This window comes from Lingula anatina, chromosome 4 (genome assembly GCF_051362555.1).
Source record: "Lingula anatina isolate TDL-2025a chromosome 4, LinAna3.0, whole genome shotgun sequence".
NCBI classification, from domain to species: Eukaryota; Metazoa; Brachiopoda; class Lingulata; order Lingulida; family Lingulidae; genus Lingula; species Lingula anatina.
In genome coordinates this window covers 2735040-2756322 of record NC_141770.1, presented here as the reverse complement: position 1 = coordinate 2756322, position 21283 = coordinate 2735040, and the positions used below count along the sequence as shown (strand labels likewise).

General features: G+C 38.2%; 4 protein-coding genes and 1 long non-coding RNA gene across 6 annotated transcripts; 2 read left to right on the top strand and 3 right to left on the bottom strand.

Annotated features, from left to right (window-relative positions):
* Positions 1-573: 573 nt before the first annotated feature.
* Positions 574-3758, bottom strand: LOC106166934 (ileal sodium/bile acid cotransporter-like). Its single transcript, XM_013545596.2, has 3 exons — positions 2957-3758; positions 1794-1965; positions 574-1574 (listed from the first exon to the last, which is right to left on the bottom strand). Exons 1-3 carry the CDS (start codon positions 3581-3583, stop codon positions 874-876), a joined length of 1500 nt encoding a protein of 499 aa, XP_013401050.2. The 5' UTR covers positions 3584-3758; the 3' UTR covers positions 574-873.
* Positions 3759-6630: 2872 nt separating this feature from the next.
* LOC106166944 (ileal sodium/bile acid cotransporter) lies at positions 6631-10063 on the bottom strand. The gene is made up of 3 exons (XM_013545607.2): positions 8666-10063; positions 7889-8060; positions 6631-7729 (listed from the first exon to the last, which is right to left on the bottom strand). The coding sequence occupies exons 1-3, from the start codon at positions 9296-9298 to the stop codon at positions 7029-7031; spliced, it is 1506 nt and encodes a 501-aa protein (XP_013401061.2). The 5' UTR covers positions 9299-10063; the 3' UTR covers positions 6631-7028.
* A 2644-nt stretch (positions 10064-12707) lies between these two features.
* Positions 12708-14797, top strand: LOC106166935 (hepatic sodium/bile acid cotransporter). The gene is made up of 3 exons (XM_013545597.2): positions 12708-12943; positions 13306-13477; positions 13896-14797. The coding sequence occupies exons 1-3, from the start codon at positions 12719-12721 to the stop codon at positions 14615-14617; spliced, it is 1119 nt and encodes a 372-aa protein (XP_013401051.2). The 5' UTR covers positions 12708-12718; the 3' UTR covers positions 14618-14797.
* A 673-nt stretch (positions 14798-15470) lies between these two features.
* On the top strand, positions 15471-17092 carry LOC147762060 (uncharacterized). The gene is made up of 3 exons (XR_015333992.1): positions 15471-15775; positions 16309-16359; positions 16952-17092. It is a non-coding gene; the product is annotated as an uncharacterized LOC147762060 (long non-coding RNA).
* Positions 16736-21262, bottom strand: LOC106166936 (UPF0489 protein C5orf22 homolog). Of its 2 annotated transcripts, XR_015333991.1 has the most exons (7): positions 21059-21262; positions 20383-20528; positions 19807-19956; positions 18707-19468; positions 18088-18297; positions 17526-17703; positions 16736-17051 (listed from the first exon to the last, which is right to left on the bottom strand). XR_015333991.1 is itself a non-coding variant. In XM_087011469.1 (6 exons), the coding sequence occupies exons 1-6, from the start codon at positions 21140-21142 to the stop codon at positions 17583-17585; spliced, it is 1473 nt and encodes a 490-aa protein (XP_086867595.1). In that variant the 5' UTR covers positions 21143-21262; the 3' UTR covers positions 17193-17582. The 2 variants fall into 2 exon arrangements, 1 of the variants encoding a protein (XP_086867595.1); XM_087011469.1 differs by lacking the exon at positions 16736-17051 and having other exon boundaries at positions 17193-17703.
* Between the last annotated feature and the right edge of the window lie 21 nt (positions 21263-21283).

Below are 21283 nucleotides of genomic sequence, written 5' to 3'. Positions count from 1 at the left end.
ACTACTACATGCTACCTCAATTATCAGAGTCTTTTTAAATAGAATGAGACGGGTTGTATTGGTTAAAGTACGTATTTGTATGCATTTAATAGGCAATGGAACACTTTAATATAGAAACATGATAACAGATGACGCGCTTTTGTTCTCTAGTTAACGACAATATGAACGTAACTGTCTATATACGCATGCCCGTGTTAAGCTGATGAAAACAAGGCGGGAGACAGTTTGATTACTCGCAAAGGGAAGCAATTTTTTAACCTTCATACACAAAAAATATCTGAATGATCGGATCAGTTAAAATATTCCAATCGGCATCCTTAAGCGACCCAAATTGTCCTTCGTAGGTGACACGATTAATCGTGCGGGTTATCTTCATTTGGTATTCGGAATACTGATAAGCGTTTTCGTCCAACTGCACGGAATCAAGCTAGATGATCCGACTATAGTTACTTCTTGGGTAACATGTAAGCATAGATCTTAAATAAGAGTCCAGTGAATTAGTTAATGTACAACTCCAGACACCGTTATAAAAAACGATAATAATGATAAAAATAATTAAAAGGAGTGTCTAGATTTTTTTAATAACTGCAGTCTCGGTCAAAAACTAGGATTACAGGCGGTGCACAAACGTACCACATAAATCGCATCCAGAACAGCGGACTCACGGATCGCGCGGGTCAAATATGGCAACCCTCTAAAAAGCTTGCCGGTTAATTCCCGATTAGACAGGCACTGAATAGATTCCCCGCGGGAATTATGCAAGAAGCATTCGAGTGGGTCGGCCATATTTAATCCGAGGAGGTGTTAGTCCACTGTTCTGAATGTGCTTATAGAGACCTGCATCTACGTCTCTACCGGTCGTTCTAAACACACCTATTTTTCGTCTTTTTCCCCGTTTTCGTAGGCCTTCTCCAACTTTTCGGCGTCTTGTACAACTCCATTCTCGTGCTTTTCAAACGCTGAGTTGCACACACTGTTGTCAACTTCGCTAATATCTTTCAACTCACGCTCACTCTCCTCGTCGTCCCCTTTATCACAGCACCTACGTTTAATGGTTAACGCGATCAGAATCAGATACAGCGGCAGCGACTGAGACAAATTCTGAAGATAAGGCATCAGGGACCCCAAGTCTCCATCAGGCTGAGGCAGCGAGAACCGCAGAATGAGCATTGGTATGCCGATGTTTTGGATCCCGGTTTCCAAGGCGATTGTTATGGCGCGTCTTTTGGACTGTCTGAATATTTTTGCGAGGATGAACCCAAATATGTATCCGCACCAAGGTGTAATGATGCCGACTGCCAGTAGATAGGGTTGGTCTGCCAGCAAACCCCATACAAACCAGTTGACGTACAACCCGAAAGAGTTAAGGTATATCAGGAAAATTAACGCTAGTGGCCGTATAAGACGTTTTAATTTCATGGCCAGCTTGGGTTTCTTTAGATGTAGAAGCAACCCCAAGGTGACGGGTCCCACTATGATGGCTATAGTGGTAGCCACGCTGTCGTAAGGGATCTTAATCTTACTTTCATCGATGAAGAAACGTCCCAGGAGGAATAGCCACAGTGGCATCATGCCTAGAACAAAATGATGTTCTCTGTATTAGGACGTTATACATATGTAGAAGTGATTGGCAATTTATGGTAATTAGTTTTCATAAAGTAGATATTCTCTCTCTCTCTCTCTCTCACACACACACACACACACACACACACACACACAGTGGCACACACACACACACACACATATTCTCTCTCTCTCTAATTCTCTCTCTCTCTCTCTCTCTCTCTCCTCACCTAGAGCCAGACAAGTGCTCAGAAACGTCATAGTGATGCTGAGCTCCAGTTCCCCGCCTAACATGACGGCCCAGACGTTACTGCCCCCACCCCCGGGACTACAGCCTATTGTCAGAAGGCCTAGTCCAAACGCGGGTTCCACCTGAGTGATCTGAGAGACTGCAAAAGCCAGCTGCGAAATATAAACAAATGTTATTATTATTATTATTATTATTATTATTATTATTATTATTATTAAGAAAAGACAAATTAATCTGCAAAACATAGTGTCTTCTTAACATTTAAACTCTTAAGATTCTCTAAAGATTCGCATCTTTTGGACATGTTTAGGCAAAAGATATGCACTACCTGTATCCGTTATGTGTGAGAAAGTTCATTGTTCATCGAGCGATACTTGCCAGAACAAGGAATATATTACGAAAGGGTGCCCGCGTTTTATCTGACACAAAAACCCAGAGAAAGTCCTGGCATTTCACCGGAAAAACACCTCTTAAACCCAACAAAGCAACGATTACAAACAGTGAATCAAGAACAGCAGACTAACAGATCCGAGGATCAAATATGGTCCACCCACTTGTATCAGGCCCGTAGCCAGCAATTTAAAATGGGGGCTCGTTTTCTGAAAAAGTGGACCTTTTACCATAAAACCTTCATGTACCTAGATAAAATTTTATCTAGATTTGACCTTTTTCATAGCAAAAAAGGGTGGTTCTTTCGAAACCCCCCCCCCTCCCCCCCCCCCCCCCCCCCCCCCCCCCCCCCCCCCCCCCCCCGGCTACGGGCCTGTGTATGCTTGTTGCGCAATTTCCGCGGGGAATCTATTCAGTGTCTAATCGGGAATTAAGTTTTTATTAGGTCGCCATATTTGGTCAGCGGATCTGTAAGACCCCATTTCCAGAGATTAGATCGATCTACTTTAGATCGACCTAACTCCCTGGGGGCTCACGCTACGTAAATAGCTGTCAGCCGGGCGGACACGAAAGTTAATTACCCCTTACAGCTTGTAGTAGGCGGGACGGACATTTAAGCCGGATTATCTGACAGTAATCTAGTGAGACTCCCCACGGGGATAGATCGATCTAAAAGCTCTGGGAATACAGCCTAAGACTGCTGTTGTGAATGCGCTCATATTTTAGGTATGTATGTTTCTAAGAACTACTTACCAGAGGCATCATCACGTACTGAGAGCAAAACCCCAGCAAAGGAGCCACTGGTTTCTTCAGAATGCCCTTCACGGTGTCCAGGTTCAGCGTGGAGCCCATTAAGAACGTAATAATTGCAACCAATGTTGTCGTGACATACCTAAATATCTGATCTACAAGCCGTGGTGCACGTATTACCACCAGGTCAGGGTAGACGACGGTCTCAGTTTGAAGCACCGGTGAGTCTGCTTTTTGGGTGTTATTTGCCTTAATATACGTGAACTCTAAATTTATCTCGGTCCGTCCAAGCCGCCGAGCACTGATTTGAATTTTGCCATAGCATTCTGAAATAATCTGGGGAATAGCGACAGCATTTGGGTTGGTTGTCGTCATAGAAACAGAACTGTTGTCACCATGGAAACTGTCGTCAAGGTACCGGGCACTGGCAACCCGACTGTCCTTGGTCCAAGCGCGTATGGAAATGTTCATCCATCCAGAACAACTGTAGTTGAAGTGAAGCGTTGTACCTCTTTCCTCAAGAAGAAGAATATTCTTTGGACTGAACGTAACATTAACGCCCGATGAACAAGAGAAGAGACTGTTAGTTGCTGCAATGAAAAGTACGATACATCGCACTGACGGTGTCATATTCCTGGTCACCCTTTTCGACAGAAAAGTTGTAGCCACGCAAATTGGTGTCTTAAAGGCAGCTGCAGTTTTCAGATGCCATCGTAAGGATACCCGTAATAGCCACTAAGCGATCCATTATATATTACATTATCATGAGGCGCACGTGCTGCTCACGCGCTAGAACTACGCCTATGTATGTTGTGGGGCGGTTTCACAAGAGAAGCTATTGACTGGCACGGATTTAGTCTTAAGACCAAATTATCTTTGACGCAAAGTAAATCAGTAGCGCCCAATTAATGGGTCATCCTGCCTGTTTTGAAACGAGAAACATATGCCAAATTTTAGATCAATGTTTGATTACTTTACATAAGTAAACCACTAGAGATTTGTCCTGAATTAAAATAGGCCAAAATTGAGTGTTAAAGTTTAGACCTATTTTCCTGCTATATCTCTTTTTTAAAACCGCTCAGGACGTTTAAGCAACCTTCCTGATATCTAGCGTATTAATGATGATAACGGTGACTGCATAAAAAGAAAATTCTAAGCTCTGGTACCAGGTACAGGAATAAGAATCCAAAACTAGAACGCCCTGGGAGATCAATCGATCTCAGATGTTTGGTTTTTAAATGTTCTAATCGACGCTTTTGTTTTTTGTTTGTTTTTTATTAATTTAATTTAATTTTCTTCTTTATCTGTTGCAATGCAAACTAATCGTAAAAATCCTCACGTGCGTAAAGTACCTTGAATGTAAATTAAATAGGTCTAAGTCTTAATCTAGCGACAATAAAAGAGAAAAAAACAGCGTTTGTTCGTGTATTGCGTAAATGTATCACGTTGTGTCTTTGTGGACATAGCAAATAAATAAATAATCAAGATTTGTCTAAAAGTACGGATTGCCGCGTACTGCTGTAAATATTGTCATCAGCCTGTCCGCAATTTGACAATTTCAGTGATTACGTTTCACTTACACTGCCACGTATTAAACCAAAACAATCAATCGCGGGATATAAACAAATAAATAACGCAGCCCTTTTACCAGTGTACTAATATATATGCATAACCAACATCGCTTTGGGTCGCCTTTGAAGTCCCCAGGCATTGGTGAACGTTTGTCTGGGGTTAATAATTGGGACAACTGTTAATGATTAAATTGTCACGTGCGCACTTCTGATTTCGCGCCAGCCATACCGGGACATTGCACTAATAGTAGGTCAATATATATATATATATATATATATATATATATATATATATATATATATATATATATATATATATATATATATATGATAATACAGTGGTGGATTTAGAGGGGGGTGTCAGGGGGGTCCTGACCCCCCCCCTTTGATTCCTGAAAAAAAATCACACCAATGGTGCCCTCTTGAAATTACAATTTTGACTAGCTGAATATTTCTTCTTAACAGTACCAAATGACACCATTCGTCCTCTAAAATACCAAAACTTTTCGGGGCCCGAACCCCACGCCAAGGGGGGTGGGGGTGGGGGTGGGTGGGGTCGGCTCTGCATCCGCGCCCCCCCCCACCCCCCCCCACCCCCGCCCTATATTTAATCCTGGATCCGCCCCTGATAATATATATGTATAAAATCAAACGTTGAATAACTCTCAACTTGAGCCATGGAACGGGTGCCCGTCGAAGAGAAACTTGTGAGAATTTTAAGTCTTCAGAATGCTGAATGAGTGTTAGATTGTTTTGTTTATGAGCTAATATATATATATATATATATATATATATATACATATATATATATATATATATATATATATATATATATATATATATAATTTTCTTATTTTTTCCGTCTTTCTCTTCTTCTTCTTCTTATTATTATTATGTTTCATTCTACGTATTGGATTCGGTACGTCATGGTCATAAAGAACTGAACCGTAATAAATAAATAAATAAATAAACTGTATACAGGATGCAGCGACCTGTATTCACTTGATTTAAACACGAGTATAATGAATATGGATTTTTATTTACTAATTAGGAAAGTACAAGATAAGGCTCATCTGTCAATGTACATGTATCTGCTTTGCTTGATTCTTTTCCATTACAAGTTCAGCGCGCAACAGAAGTTTTAACTGTTCACGGGACGTTGAATTTCGTCACGAATAAAAATAACAGCAAGCCCAACTCAAAGATGTATGTATCTTTAAATTCTAATACAGAGACAAAGAGGAAATTGTTATTATTATTAGCTAAAGGTTGTTTTGTTTGTTTGTTTTTTCAAATATCACGGCAAACCTGTCTTGAAATAATAGTCTAAATGTGCTTGATTTATAGACTTGAAAAAGGATTAGTTTATTTTTTCCAAGAATTAAGAAAATTGTAAAACGGCACATATCATTACGGTATATAAGGTCATTATCTGGGCCAAACCTGGGGTGAGATTGGCCTTTGAAGACCTTTTGCTCTACTTGTGACGATTTAGTCATATTCCCTAAACTGATAAAAGGTCTTCAAAGTTTGGAAGTATTCGCACGTGTTTGTTTTCGTTCTACTTCTTTATAAATTAACTACAACACTGGTCAAAAAGGTTGTCCCGCACCCAGTTTCATGTGCTTTTATCTATAAATGAATACATCACAGATGTTAATTGCTATGAATGGTGATTTCCATTCCAGATACCATAACTAACATGATGAGTGCCACAAAAAATACAAACTAGCGGTTGAGATATCCATATTTAGTACCATTTATTCACATTTATTACATGTATTTATTCATGCCACGGGTGCTCAGTAGGTTTATTATCAGGATTTAAGGATGGTTTCTCCAGCCTCAGAACATTTGGAAGAATAGCATCAGATTATAGCTACGAATAAGATTATTATGATGATCGCATTCTTATTTGCTCATCGCTCTGTATATGTTTACAGCACAATAGTATTGTATAAACAAGAATAAGAACAAAGAAAAGCGTACTTTGTTATGAACCGTTACACATGAAATGATAGAGAAGTTATTCCCAATCCCAAAGTTTTCATCCTCGTGCTGCCATAGCAAAAATTCTAGGTCCGCTGGTGGTTTACTCCATTTATATAACCTATTACCTCACCCTCTATATTATCGTTCACAGCAAATAAAACTGATGATAATATGAGAACGCATTCAGAACAGCGTGCTAACAGATCCGCGGATCAAATATGGCGATCCGCTAAAAAGCTAAAATTCCCGATTAGACACTGAAGAGATTCCCTGCGGTGATTACGCAACAAGCATTCAAGTGGGTCGGCCATATTTGATCCGCGGATCTGTTAGTCTGCTGTTCTGATTGCGCTTATAGAGACATGCATCTACGGCTAGTGCTTGGAAACGCTAAGTTTGTGCTCGGTAACTTTTCGTTGTGCTTGTTAATCTGAGGTGCGGCTCGTTAATATTGGCGTTTGCGCTCGGGAATCTGAGGCCTGATCTACGTCTCTACCGGTCATTTAAAACACCTATTTTTCGTCTTTTTTCCCATTTTCGTTGTCTTTCTCCAACTTTTCTGCGTCTAGTGCTACTCCATTCTCGTGCTTTTCAAACGCTGAGTTGCATACACTGTTCTCAACTTTGCTAATATCTTTCAACTCACACTCACTCTCCTCGTCGTCCCCTTTATCACAGCACCTACGTTTAATGGTTAACGCAATCAGTATGAGATACAGTGGCAGCATCTGTGACAGCCCCTGAAGAGAAGGCATCAGGGACCCCAAGTCTCCATCAGGCTGAGGAAGCGAGAACCGCAGAATGATTATTGGTATACCGATGTTTTGGATCCCGGTTTCCAAGGCGATTGTTATGGCGCGTCTTTTAGGCTGTCTGAATATTTTTGCAAGGAAGAACCCAAATATGTATCCGCACCAAGGTGTGATGATACCGACTGCGAGAAGATAAGAGTGGTCTGCCAGCAAACCCCATATAAACCAGTTGACGTACATCCCAAACGTGTAAATATATATCAGAAAAATTAACGCTAGTGGGCGTATAAGACGTTTGCACTTCATTGCAAGCTTGGGTTTCCATAGATGTAAAAGCAACCCCAAGGCGACAGGTCCCACGAGGGTGGCAATAGTTGTAGCGACGTTGTCGTAAGGAATCTTAATCTTACTTTCATCGACGAAGAAACGGCCCAGGAGGAATAGCCACAGGGGCATCATGCCTAGAACAAAATAACGTTATCTGTATTAGGTCTTTATACATATGTAGAAGTGATAGGCAATTTCGTAAGTATTTGCGGGGAACCGTATTTCCAACGAGTTACAAGGTAATTAGTTTTAATAGAGTAGATAGTTTTCTATCTCTCTCTCTCTCTCCTCACCTAGAGCCAGGCAAGTGCTCAGAAACGTCATAGTGATGCTGAGCTCCAGTTCCCCTCCTAACAAGACGGTCCAGATATTACTGGCCCCACCCCCGGGACTACAGCCTATGGTCAGAAGACCTAATCCAAACGCTGGTTCCACTTGAGTGATCTGAGAGACTGCAAAAGCCAGCTGCGAAATATAAACAAATGTTGTTATAATTATAATAATAATTATTATTTTTGAGCAAAAACAAGCAAAGTATTCTGCAAGACATAGGTTCTCGTGAATATTAAAGATTCGCACCTATTGAGGCAAATCAGCAAAAAAAAAAAAAAACGAGAAAATTCATTGTCACTTGAGCGGCACTTGCCAGAACAAAGAATATATTACGAAAGGGTCACAGGGTTTCATTTGACATACATGCTTAGAGAAAGTCCCGGCATTTCACCGAAAAACAACTCTAAAATCGAACAAAGTGTATATCACAACGACTTCATATCATTTCTAGGTATTTATGACTGGGTTTCCATACCTAGATCAATCTAACAGGATCTATCCATCTCAGAGAAGTTTCTCGGTAAATTGGTTTCACCATAAAAGACTTAGATGTCTGGTACGCGTACTGAATCTGTTAAACGATAATCAATTACCCCCTTGCAGCTTCAATAGGCGTGTATACATCTAAGCCGCTTAAGTTGATTGCAATACAGCGACAATCCCCTCGGAGATAGATCGATCCACAGTTAGTACGATAGGGTCTGGGAATGGTCCCTTTGTTTCTAAGAACCACTTACCAGAGGCATCATCACGTACTGAGAGCAAAACCCCAGCAAAGGGGCGACTGGTTTCTTCAGAATCCCCTTCACGGTCTCTATGTTCAACGTGCAGCCCATAAAGAACGTGATAATAGCAACCAATGTTGTTGTGACATACCTAAATATCTGATCTATCAGACGTGGTGCACGTATGACCACCAGGTCAGGGTAGACGACGGTCTCAGTTTGAAGCTCCACATGTACAGAGCCTGCTTTTTGGTTGTTATATTCTTTTATATACGTGAACTCTAAGCTAATCTCGGTCCGTCCAAGCCGCCGAGCATTGATTTGAATTTTGCCACTGCATTCTACATTTAGCTGCGGAGTAACAACAGCACTTGGGTTGGTTGTCGTCATAGAAACAGAACTGTTGTCACCATGGAAACTGTCGTCAAAGTACCGCGCACTGGCAACCCGACTGTCCTTGGTCCAAGCGCGTATGGAAATGTTCATCCAGCCATAACAACTATAGTTGAAGTGAAGCGCTGTACCTCTTTCCTCAATAAGGAGAATGCTCGTTGGACTGAACGTTACATTAACGCCCAAGGAATAGGAGAAAAGACTGTTAGCTGCTGCAATGAAAAGTACGATACATCGCACTGACGGTGTCATATTCCTGGTCACCCTTTTCGACAGCAAAGTTGAAACCAAGCAAACTGGTGTCTTAAAGGCAGTTGTCAGATGTCATCGTAAGGGTATCCGTAATAGCCACTTAGTAATCCATTATAGATTACATGCGGTGCACCCCTTGCTCACGCGGTAGAACTAAGACTGGGTTCCCACAGATTTAAATCGATCCATCTGGATCGACCTAATTCCCTGGGGGTTCACGCTAAATTGCCGTCAGTTTCCGGGAGCTGAATTATTTACCCCCTTACAGCTTTTAGTAGGCGGGACAGACATTTAAGCCTGTTAAGCTGACAGCAAATTAGTGAGACTTCCCGGTGGGGGGGATAAATCGATCTAAATATCTGTGGGAATGGTCTCTAAGCCAGTCTCAAGAAAGCTATGTACTAAAAATGGGTCTATTCTTTAAGTTCAAATGATCTTTGACACAAAGTAAATCAGCAATTAATGGGTTATCGCGTCTGTTTTGTAACGAGAAATACATATATATACCCCAATTTTGGATTACTACTTGATTACTTACTTAATTCTTAAACACAAATAGAACACAAGAGATTTGTCTTGGATTAAACTAGGCTCAATTTTTGGTCTTGAAGTCTAAACCCATTTTCGTGCTATAGCTTTTTTTTATAAAAACAGCCCAGAATGTCGAAGCAACTTTCCCGTATCTAGGGTATTGGTGATGATAGACGTGACTGCATCAAAAGAAAAGGCAAACCTTTGGTGCCAGATACAGGAATAAGAATCCACCCGTATCCACCCCTGGGAGATAAATCGATCTCAAATATTGAACGCTTTGATTGACGCTTTTGTTTTTTATTTAATTCATTTCTTCATCTGTCGGAATACAATGCAAACTCTCAACAAGCTAATCTTTAAAACCCCTAATTTACGTTATTTATACTTTAAGTAAATCAAAGAGGCCTAAGTCAGAAAAATAATAGAGCACAAACACCGTTTGTAATGTATTACGTATATATGTATGACGTTGCATTTCTTTGTGGACAGAGCAAATAATCTAGTCGAAGTTTTATCTGAAAGTACTAAGACAGCGGATTGCTGCAAACTGCTTTACACGCGTAATGTGCCTTTCTGCAATTTCACAATTCGAGTGATTACATTTCACTTATGCTGCCATGCAGTTAATGAAACAATCGATTGGGATAAAGCAAATAATTAACGCTGCCTTTTCCGCAGTGAAATGATATGTAAGCATAACTGACACCGCTTTGGGTAGCCTTTGAGATCCCCAGGTCCTTGGTGAACGCATGCCTGGGACTAGTAATTGGAACAATTGTCAATGATTAAATTGTCACGTGTGCACTTCTGATTTTGCGCCAGCTATACCATGTCAGTGCACTTATTGTAGGTCTATATATATATATATATATATATATATATATATATATAAAACGTTGTATAATGAATAGGCCTAACCGTCAACACTCAAACCATACAACTGGTGCCCGTCGAACTACTGAAGGAGTTTTAATTGTTTTTGTGAACGAGCCAAGTGCTCAGAAAATATTAACAATTTTCTATTTTTTTTTTTTTTTTTGGCCTTTTTCTTCTTCTTCTGCTAATTATTATTATTATTATTATTATTATTATTATTATTGTTATTATTATTTTATGTTGGATTCGGTACGCCATGGTCACAAAGAAGTGAACCGAAATAAATAAATAAGTAAATAAATAAATAAATAAATAAATAAATAAATAAATAAATAAATGTTTACATGATGCAGCGACTTGTTTTCACGTGATTTGAACACGGGTATAAGAATATTTGATTTTCTTTATTAATTAGGAAAGTGCAAGATGCGGCTCATATTCATTAGTAAATATCCTGCCATCTCTGCCAAAGTATCTGCTTAGCTTGACACAGAGAGAAAAAGAGCATTGTTATCAGCTAAAGGATATTGTTTGTTTGTTTGTTTTACATATATTGTGGCAAACCTATCTTGAAAAAATATTCTAAATATGCTTGATTCAAAGGCTTGAAAAAGCATTAATTTAGAATTAATTAAATAGAATTGAGAAAAGTGTAAAACGGCACTAATCGTTTAGGTATATAAGGTCTTTATATGGGACAAAACTGGTGTGAGATTGGCCTTTGAAGACCTTTTGCTCTACTTATGACCACCTAGTCATATTCCCTAAACTGATAAAAGCTCTTCAAAGTTTGGAAGTATTCATTAACGTATTTGTGTTATTGCTGTTTCGTTCTACTTCTTTATAAATTAACTAGTGTTAATACGTATGTTATCTGTGTTTGCTATTTACAAACAGATTTTATGGAGTTTTCGGGAGTTGTGCCTCCCCCCTCCCCCCCCCCCCCACACACACACACACCCCACCCCAAACAAAAAAGAAAGATAGAAACAATATTAGAGCGAAGCGAGACAGACCTGAGAGATGTTACCACCCGTATTCCATGAAATGATAGAAAACTTATTCCCAATCCCAAACTTTTCATCCTCGTGTTGCCATAGCAAAAACTCCGGGTCCACAAGTGTTTTTTCTCCATTTATATAACCTATTACCTCACCCTCTATATTATCGTTGACCGCAAATAAAACTGATAATAATATGAGAGCGCATTCAGAACAGCGTGCTAACAGATCCGCGGATCAAATATGGCGATCCTCTAAAAAGCTTGCCGCTTCATTCCCTATTAGACACTGAAGAGATTCCCCGCGGGGATTACGCAACAAGCATTCAAGTGGGTCAGCCGTATTTGATCTGTGGATAGTCCGGTGTTCTGAATGCGCTCTAAGAATAGTAATCGGAGCCGTATTATCTTATCCGTGTGAACACAAACAGGAAAAGTCGAGGTGATATCTTAACACACTGTCGGTCTATGAACAGCACAAAATGCTTTTAAGTCCATACATCGCGTTTTGGATTGTTATGACATGTGCGGTACCCGCCATGTCGCATGACTTCAACATTTCATTTGATCCCTCTCATATCTTGATCGTGGAAGGACAGGAAAAGCTCGTCTTTTTAAATTTTAGCTGTCCGCAGTGGAGGAATTTTTCAGTTCACGTGGCTGTAACAGATGTTGAGGTAGCAAGCGTGCAGTATATCAACGACCGCTATGAGAACACTATTGGCAGCAACGAGACTTCTGGAACTGGTTCGTCTCTGGAAAACGTCACTATTTACCGTCACGAAGGCAACAATGACACTTTGAACTATAGGGTCTTACAAAACAATAACTTCATTTTCTCAACAGAGGGATTCAAAAACAGTAGCGAATTTGAAAGCGGTATGTCCTGCTCGGGACAGCTACTAATAACAGGACTACGTTTGGGCAGAGCTGATATCACTTTGAATTTCTACGAAATCGCCGATAAAATTGACAACAACAACTTTAAGACCAACTCCGACGACGCACATATGGGTGACAATACTACTTCTATACTCAAGGTATACGAGGACGTCGTAGTTATCAGAAAACGTAGGCCCATAGATACCGCGTTTCGGGTCGTGACGTCAGCATTCGTGGCGTTTCTCACCATGCTGATGGGGTGCACCTTAGACATGGGCATCGTCAGGGACATTTTGAAGAAGCCTCTGGCGCCAGCTATTGGTTTTGCGTCCCAGTATGTTCTCATGCCTCTAGTAAGTGTTTATTTTTGAATTCGGCTTCAGGCCGAAAGCCCTCTATCCCGTACCCCCTTCTCAATATGAGAATTTTGCAAATACGGTGACAAGAAAAAGATGCAGTAAGATTTTGAATATTTATTATTTTGTTCAAGATGATGAAAAACTACTCTTTTTTAACAGGCTAATACTTTGGACCTTTTTATTTATTTGTCTTTTAATTTCATTTATTTATTTATTTATTTATTATTATTATTATTATTATTATTATTATTATTATTATTATTATTATTATTTTGTTTTAAGAAATAAATCTGCAAATACGAAACGAATCCCGATAGAAACCACAATTAAGTTCCAGTTTGAATTACCTCTTCCAGTTGGCGTTCGCCGTGGGCCAGATCACACAGATCGAGGACGCTTTCGGCCTGGGCCTTCTGACCATAGGCTGTAGTCCCGGGGGTGGGTCCAGTAACGTCTGGACTATACTGCTAGGAGGGGAGCTGGAGCTCAGCATTACTATGACGTTTCTGAGCACCTGCGTGTCACTGGGTATGACACTTTGGAATACAATGCTATATGCTATGCTATGCAATGCTACTACACACATACCACACCGCACACATATACCCATGCATATGCATGTACAATGACGCATTTTGCGCTTCATGCCACTGATTTCTGTAAGGCATGCACATTTGCGAGACTTACTCTTTGATATTTAACATTTTGGATTTTTCGTGAAAACAATTTCGGAAGACTTTTCTGCAACTTTTCTGCAGATGACGTTGATAATTTGACGGAGACAAATTTTTTAATTTGTTTTTTTTTTTTTAATTTTAATTTTTTAAAGATATTCTAAATTTTCATTTTTTTTTTCATTTTTAATTTTATAATTGTTGCCATAATGTTTTCCCACATAAAAAGAGTAGCTGTATGATTTTCAGATAACAAACGTTTTTTCTCCTAGGCGTCATGCCGCTGTGGTTATTTCTGTTGGGGCGATTCTACATCGACGAAAGCAAGATCAAGATCCCATACGCTTCCATTGCCGTCACCATAGCGTCTCTGGTCGGCCCTATCTTAATAGGCATTCTCTTTCGCCTCTGGAAACCTCACATGGCCGACAAAACGAAGCGCTTAATACGCCCCCTAGCGTTAATATTTATTGTATATGTGTACTCATTTGGGGTATACGTAAATCTTTATATGTGGATACTGATGGGTAAACGTCCGCGTTTGATTGGCGTCGGGGCGTTAACGCCATGGTGCGGATTCTTGTTTGGGTTTGTAATCGCTAAAATATTTCGGCAGCCCCGCAAGAGAGCCATTACGATTTCTTTAGAAACTGGCATACAGAATATAGGTATTCCTATCCTTATTCTTCAGTTTTCTCTCGCCCAACCTGAAGGGGATTTGGCGGCCATCTTTCCCATAATTCAGTCCATATGTCAGATGTTCCCACCGATCTCGGCTTTAATTGCACTTACCATAAAACATAAGTGTTTTGATAAGGGTAAGAAATTCAAAGACGCTGTGGAAAAGAAAGACGGCAATGAGAAAGGAGTTCGCCGCAGCAAGGACAAAGAAAAATTACCTGTCGATGAGGAAGAAATGGTAAATTTAAAAATGGACATGAAAAAAGCTGAAGCAGTAGAATCCATCTCGGATGAAGACGACGACGCTTTGTGATTATTGATATTCTGTCTATAATACTATGCTAGTTTTACATGTAACGACTATACACTCTGCAAAATAAGTCAAATGATGCAAGGAATGAACATGTCGAATTTGTAATAAAGAAATGTTCTGCATTCCATTTTAAGCCCGATACCTTATTATCATGATATTTGCTGACAGTACCATACTGAATTCTTTTGACATTGTTCGGTTATTTTGTTCAATCTTTCTACGTTGTACCTGTTCATCTTTAGACAAGCGTTCCTCCATTAACCCGTATCTCTCCCTTATTGCAATACATTTACTGTAGCCAGAATACTGCTTAATACAGACCTATATATATTATTTTAATACTTAGCTTATAGGCAAAGTGGTGTTAGGTTTATTAAACATGACGCCAAGGCGAAAACAGTATTTTTATTAATAAAAAACCTGTCCTGTTTGTAATTCTCTCTCTCTCTCTCTCTCTCTCTCTCTCTCCTCTCTCTCTCTCTCTCTCTCTCTCCCCCTCTCTCTCTCTCTCTCTCTCTCTCTCTCCTCTCTCTCTCAAAACCTGATTACAAAAGCCTGGTTATAGGCGTTGGACCTTTAAATACACCCAAGATATTAAATAAATAAATAAATAAATAAATAAATAAATAAATAAATAAATAAATAAATAAATGAATGAATAAATAAATAAATAAATAAGATTAGATTAAAATTCCTTGCAATTTTCCCTTTATTTATTGATTTTATTGAACTTATGAGAAGTTCCTATAGTCAGTACCGATAGCATTAACCATTGTGACGTAAAGATAAATGTGACGCCATAAAATCACCATCGTCTGTGACGTCAGTAACGCATGAGTATTATTACGTCACACAGCTAGATTGGTTGCAGTGGAAACCAAACCAACCAACGGGAAAACCACTTGCGTTGAAAGAGTTGATAGCATTAAATCTAAATTATCGATATCAAATCTTTAATACATTAAAACTGAGCAATCGACGTAAATGGAGGATTCTTCGGAACCAACCAACAAATATCACGCTGCCAAATGTGTCCAAAGATCGGCAGCACCGTGGAAGCCTCGCAGCGAGAGTCACCCATGGCAGAAATGTGAGCCTCTATCGCAACAGTGGACCCTTGTGGTGGAATGCTATATGGAGAGACGCCAGTCGCCGATGGTGAGGTTTAGCGAGTATTTGAGATGAAACAAATAACATATTAGAAATATCATTTATAAGCTTCAGATTCAATGGTGTATTTAAATGTCACATACGAAGCTATGAAGATGAGAGCGGTGGAGTTAATTTCTAGTTTCGTTTATCAAAAACGATTATGGCAAGGTGGCAAGGAGTTAACTCCTTGATTATGGTAACCAGTAGCTACATGTAATATGGCCGTGTTTCCTAGGATGTACTGCCCTACCCGGACCTAGATTCCCAGCTGTAATTATATGCAGCTAGAATATATGTTCCTTCCAGACATAACGACACTTTCTTTGGTTGCCAAAATCGTTTTTGAAAAAAAAATTAAAACTGGAAACTAAGCACAATAACTTCAGCGCCCCCTAATGCTGTTTCTACTTTGCAGTTACTCAGTAGAGCCACAAAAAATTGAAACCAAAATATTTCAGATAGAAATAATATTTATTTATTTATTTATTTATTTATTTATTTATTTTTTATTTTTTTATTTATTTATTATTGCTTTTTAGCAATGTTTGGCATCCATGAAAGCACAGGTAGAAGAAACAAGAAAGAAATTGGTCAGTACCGGTAATAAATGATACTGAAATATTTCACATCTGCACTGTCACCTATTTCATACACAAAATCCAGGTCTCTACTGTTAATTATGGATTCAAAAACATGATATTCGTAGATATATTTATGTCAGGAGTTATGAATATTTCACAATTTCGTTATTTTTCTCCTGTTTGTGTCTTTTTTACGCTTTCGAACAATGCCAGGGGCGGATTTAGGCCGTCTTCTGGGTCTTCCGGAAGACGGTCAGATTTTCAAGTTTACATTGACGGGTGTCTAATTTTTTGTGTCGGAAGAGATGTCAAAAATGGAGGATGGATCAACAAAGATAATTTGGAAGACTGTCAGAAAATATTTCTGAATCAACCCCTGAATGCAGCATCAAAATTAGCGTTGACGATTCAACTGTTTTAATTGGGTCACTACACACAGAATTTCTTGTGATGTGAGAGGTCACTTTAGTATTAAGCAAAAGAATTAAAAAAATATATATGCAAATACTACACAAAACGTGACTGAAATGCTTTTTTTCTTCAATTTATTATGAAATGTCCCAAAATTGTTTACTGAATCAAAACATTGTTGTTTTTTTAGGAACGATCTTTGGCAGACTATCCTCACCCAGACGTAATAGCTGCGTGCAAGAACGAGGACGAGTATTGATGGACCGCCATGACATCGAACTGGTAGTCTTCTGGGGGAGAGAATAAACTTCCATTTTGACGTATAATGTGGAAAAAAACACACTTGTAAAATTATATTCTTCTGGGGGATAAAACAGAACTCTATTTTGAAGTATCAAATTAGAAAAAAACACTTGTTAAACTATAATAAACTATTTTAGAACCACACTTTAATCTGCATTAATGGCAATCTGTTTTAGTATTTAATCCAACATATATCACAGTGCACCTAGAGAAAATTGCTGAGAGTGCATTAAATTTATTACATCAATCCCTAGTTATTCATAATATATTCAAAATATTTTAAAGAAAACTAACGTTGTTGGTGTTCATGATAATGAGTATTGTAGGTTCAATGATATAACTACAACTGTCAACCTATTGTGTCCTGAAAAAATATCCACTTTGCCAAAATATGTGCATCTCTTGTGTATTAAATATAAAGGCTGCATGCATGACAAAAAAAAAAAAGAAAAGAACTAGACCATCGAGCAAGGAGTCCATCCGTACAAAAAAAAAACCCAGAAAACTGCAGAACTCCGTCACTCTGTTTCATAATCATATCTGATGTCCAGTTGTCCATACACCTCCTTCAGCATGTCCAGTACCTGGGTCTGGATAAAGTCCACTTGACTGGGGGGACAGTAGTCATCCTCACTGGACCTGAAAAGGGCATTTGATAATCTAATTTATTACTTTTTTCATAAGCCATTTAAAAGGGTTAATATTTGTAAAGTTGGAAAACTTCAAGAACTCATCAATATTTTTTCCTGATAATGGGTCAATGAAGTTTTGTATGTTTTCTATGTAATAAGTAATTAAAACATTCTTCATACAATTAAAAGAAGCAAAAAAAAAAAAAAACACACACACATTAAGGGCCATGTTCCATTCATCCAACTTTTCCTATGACTAGAAATCAAATACTTACACTTTCAGAAATACTTGACCATTCTTTTGTCATCATTAAAGAGCAGTTATAACTTAATATACAATGAATACTAACTTTTTAATTCACACTAAATTTTGTTTCATTCCAATCCATACCTGGATATAGTAATCATTATAGGATTCACAGGGAGAAGTTCCAGAGATGACTTAGTGGCCCTGACAAGGGCAATTATCTCTTCTGGGCTGCTTATATGATGAGGTAACTCTGTATCATCACATGTACAACCAACCTCATGAAGCCATTCAAAATCAATGGAAGCTGTATTTTTCTGGAGGTCTGTGACCAGTTCTTCAACCAATTTTATCCTGAAGTAGGATAATAAAACACAGTTAAAAGATAATACTAAAAGTTTATTAATTTTTTATTAAATGTGTTCAAAAAAATTATGTGGCCAGTTTAATAACTTTTCAAAACTTTTGGCATTTTGGGTGAGTTGTGTGCTCATGCTTAAAAAATGATTGAGATGCAAACAATGCAATGAATATTATTATTCACGCATAAACAGGTTACATTTTTGTTTCTATGTAAATAGCGTAAGCTGCTTGAAAAGTTACTTCATGAAAAACTGGATGAACATATCTTATCTCAGATATATAATAAGTCACTGATAAAGATTAAGTTATCAACCAATACCATCAAGCAGCAGAAGAACATCACAAAAACTTTTCTAGGAAAATATATAAATGTCAACAAATATGTCACCTAATGACTCACTTTTGGAGGTCTTTTTCCTGTGTAGAAGTTTTTATCTCATGGAATGTCTTTCCAGTCGACAAATCTTTGAATACATTTTGCAAAAAGTTTAACTGGGCTTCTCTTTCCCTGGTGCCTTCAGCTTCTCTTCCCAGTGAAGGTCTTTTGAAATAATACAGTCTGTTTAGTATTTCAAACTGTTTTTCAGTGTAAGCTATTTTAAATGGATTCTGCGTGGAATAAAAATCTAAATCTATGTCAAGAATATAAGCCTTGCTAGATGCCTTTTCTACACTGTTTACAATCCTAGTGATGGTGCTGTCATTGTTTACATTCTGTATGTCTTTTGAACTACTGTTATCAGATATTTGTCCTGAACCATTATCAAGTTTTACTCTTTTTATTTGGTCATCTTTATTATCCCTCTCTTCATCCAACAAAACTCTTTTAACTCCTGGTGCATGTAGAAGATTTTGTTTGGAGCAGTTTTTATCAGAGGTATTTGCAGCTTGCTCCAGTTTAGCATTACAGCATACACTACAGACAATTCCAGTTGTTTTTTTAGAATCATCACAAACAATTTCAGATTGCACAGTCTCGCAGCAGCATTTTGACGCTGACTCTGATATATTATCAAAATTTCTATCTCCTCCCACTGCTGCTTCCAATTCTGTAGAAGAGTCCATTGTTAGCACTTTCAGTTGTAGTGTTTTCTTTTCTAGCAAATCTTCTTCTGGGGCAAACAACAGTTCACTGATAAAGTAGTTTTCTGGGCAGGATATCCTAAAATGCATGTTGTACCCCGGTACAGTTTGAATCAGATTTTTGATATAAAAATAAATTTTTATTCAATTAAAAATGGTTTTAAGTTGAAATTTACAAATCAAACTTTACACATAATGTATATGTATATATGTGTGTGTGTAAATACCGGTAAGTAAAATCACAATGCAAACCAACAGAAATACGTTTAAAAGATCAATGAAAATACAGTTAAGTTGTTGACTATTCTCATTTTTTGAAATTGATGAAATATTTTTTACATAAGTCCTAATTAAGTTAGTAGATCATTTAAAGTATGGCTTCTATGCACTTGAAATGATCAAAATTTTTCTACCCACATCATTTTGTTAGTAGTCTTGTGTTTTCCCAAGCAGCAGACCATCTCCTGGTCGTCCATCTGGTGTGCCCAGGGAGGTTTCACCCACACAATATCAGTGATGTGACCTGCATATACTGCAGGGATAATCCAGTTTTCAATGCTCAGTGACCTACAATGTATCAAATGCACTCAGTTTGATTATCCAGATATATTTAATACTAGTATTACATTGTTTCTTATTTCTTATTATACTTTTTTTATGAATCAATGAGTATATTTTTATTTGTTGTTAAAAATAAGTAGTTTAAAAATCAAATACATCTTACTAAGAGTAAATTTCTGGATTTGGGGTTTTGAAGATATATTATATACAGAGTATAATATCATATGGTTTTTTGTATCTATGTACATTGTAAAGTTTAATACATGTAGAGGATGCATGTATACATCCTAAATTTGTTCCTAAGTTATGTTTACTTATCTTCTTCTTATTCTTATTATTTGTTTTATTTTAATTGTTTTTAATTTTTATTTTATTTCATTAATCTAACTTTATTCAAATTAACTTAAAAACATTATCAAAATCACCACTGACTCAAACAATTTCTCCTTGTCAAAGACTTGATCTGCCGTGATATCTTTGGGAATGAGGAGATCAGGATGGGCATCCAAATGGATCAAAGTGATTCCTTTCAGTGGCAGATGTTTGGAACCAATGCTCCTGTAGATGTGAGGCAATGCCTGAAAAGAAAAACACAACATTGCTATCATTTCAGGACGTGCCTGAGTGATTAAATTTCCTCATTGTGTCGGGGGGGGGGGGGGGGGGGGGGGGAGGGGGGGGGAGGGGGGGGGGGCCGTAGCGATAGTCCGAAGGTTCAATAGTCCGAATGTTCACTATAGAACCTTCGGACCAATGAACTCTTGATTAAAAAATCGATGAAAACGTTACCACTTTTCGGACAAATGAACCTTCGGACCAATGAACCTTCGGACTATCGAGACGCGCCCCCGTGTCGGGTATTAGAATGCAAAAATGAGTGTCAATGTTTAGACGATTAATATATTACGAAGGATACATGTAGAAATTGAAGATTTTGAGTTAGTCCATTGCTAATGGAGCACCTACAAAGTACTTGTATTAACTTGTAAGGCACAATAATTACGTCCACTAAGTACCGTAATAACACATCAGTGAGTTAATTAACACGCCAATTTAATATCTAGTGTTAACATGAAAACGTTCCCTTGTAACCAACAAAGTAACGCACTTCATTGTGGTTCTCAACGACAACAACTGGGATGTTTTTGTATCGTTTTAACTCCGAAGCGTGCGTCTCCAAGGGCGCAGACATCTTGAAAGCGTTCTGCACAGAATGAGGTATCTCGCACTTTTGAATCACTTCAATGTGATAATGAGCTTCTTTATTGGGGTTTATTCTTCGTCTATAATACAAAAAGCCTCTTTATTTAAAATGATGTATTTATCATAATAT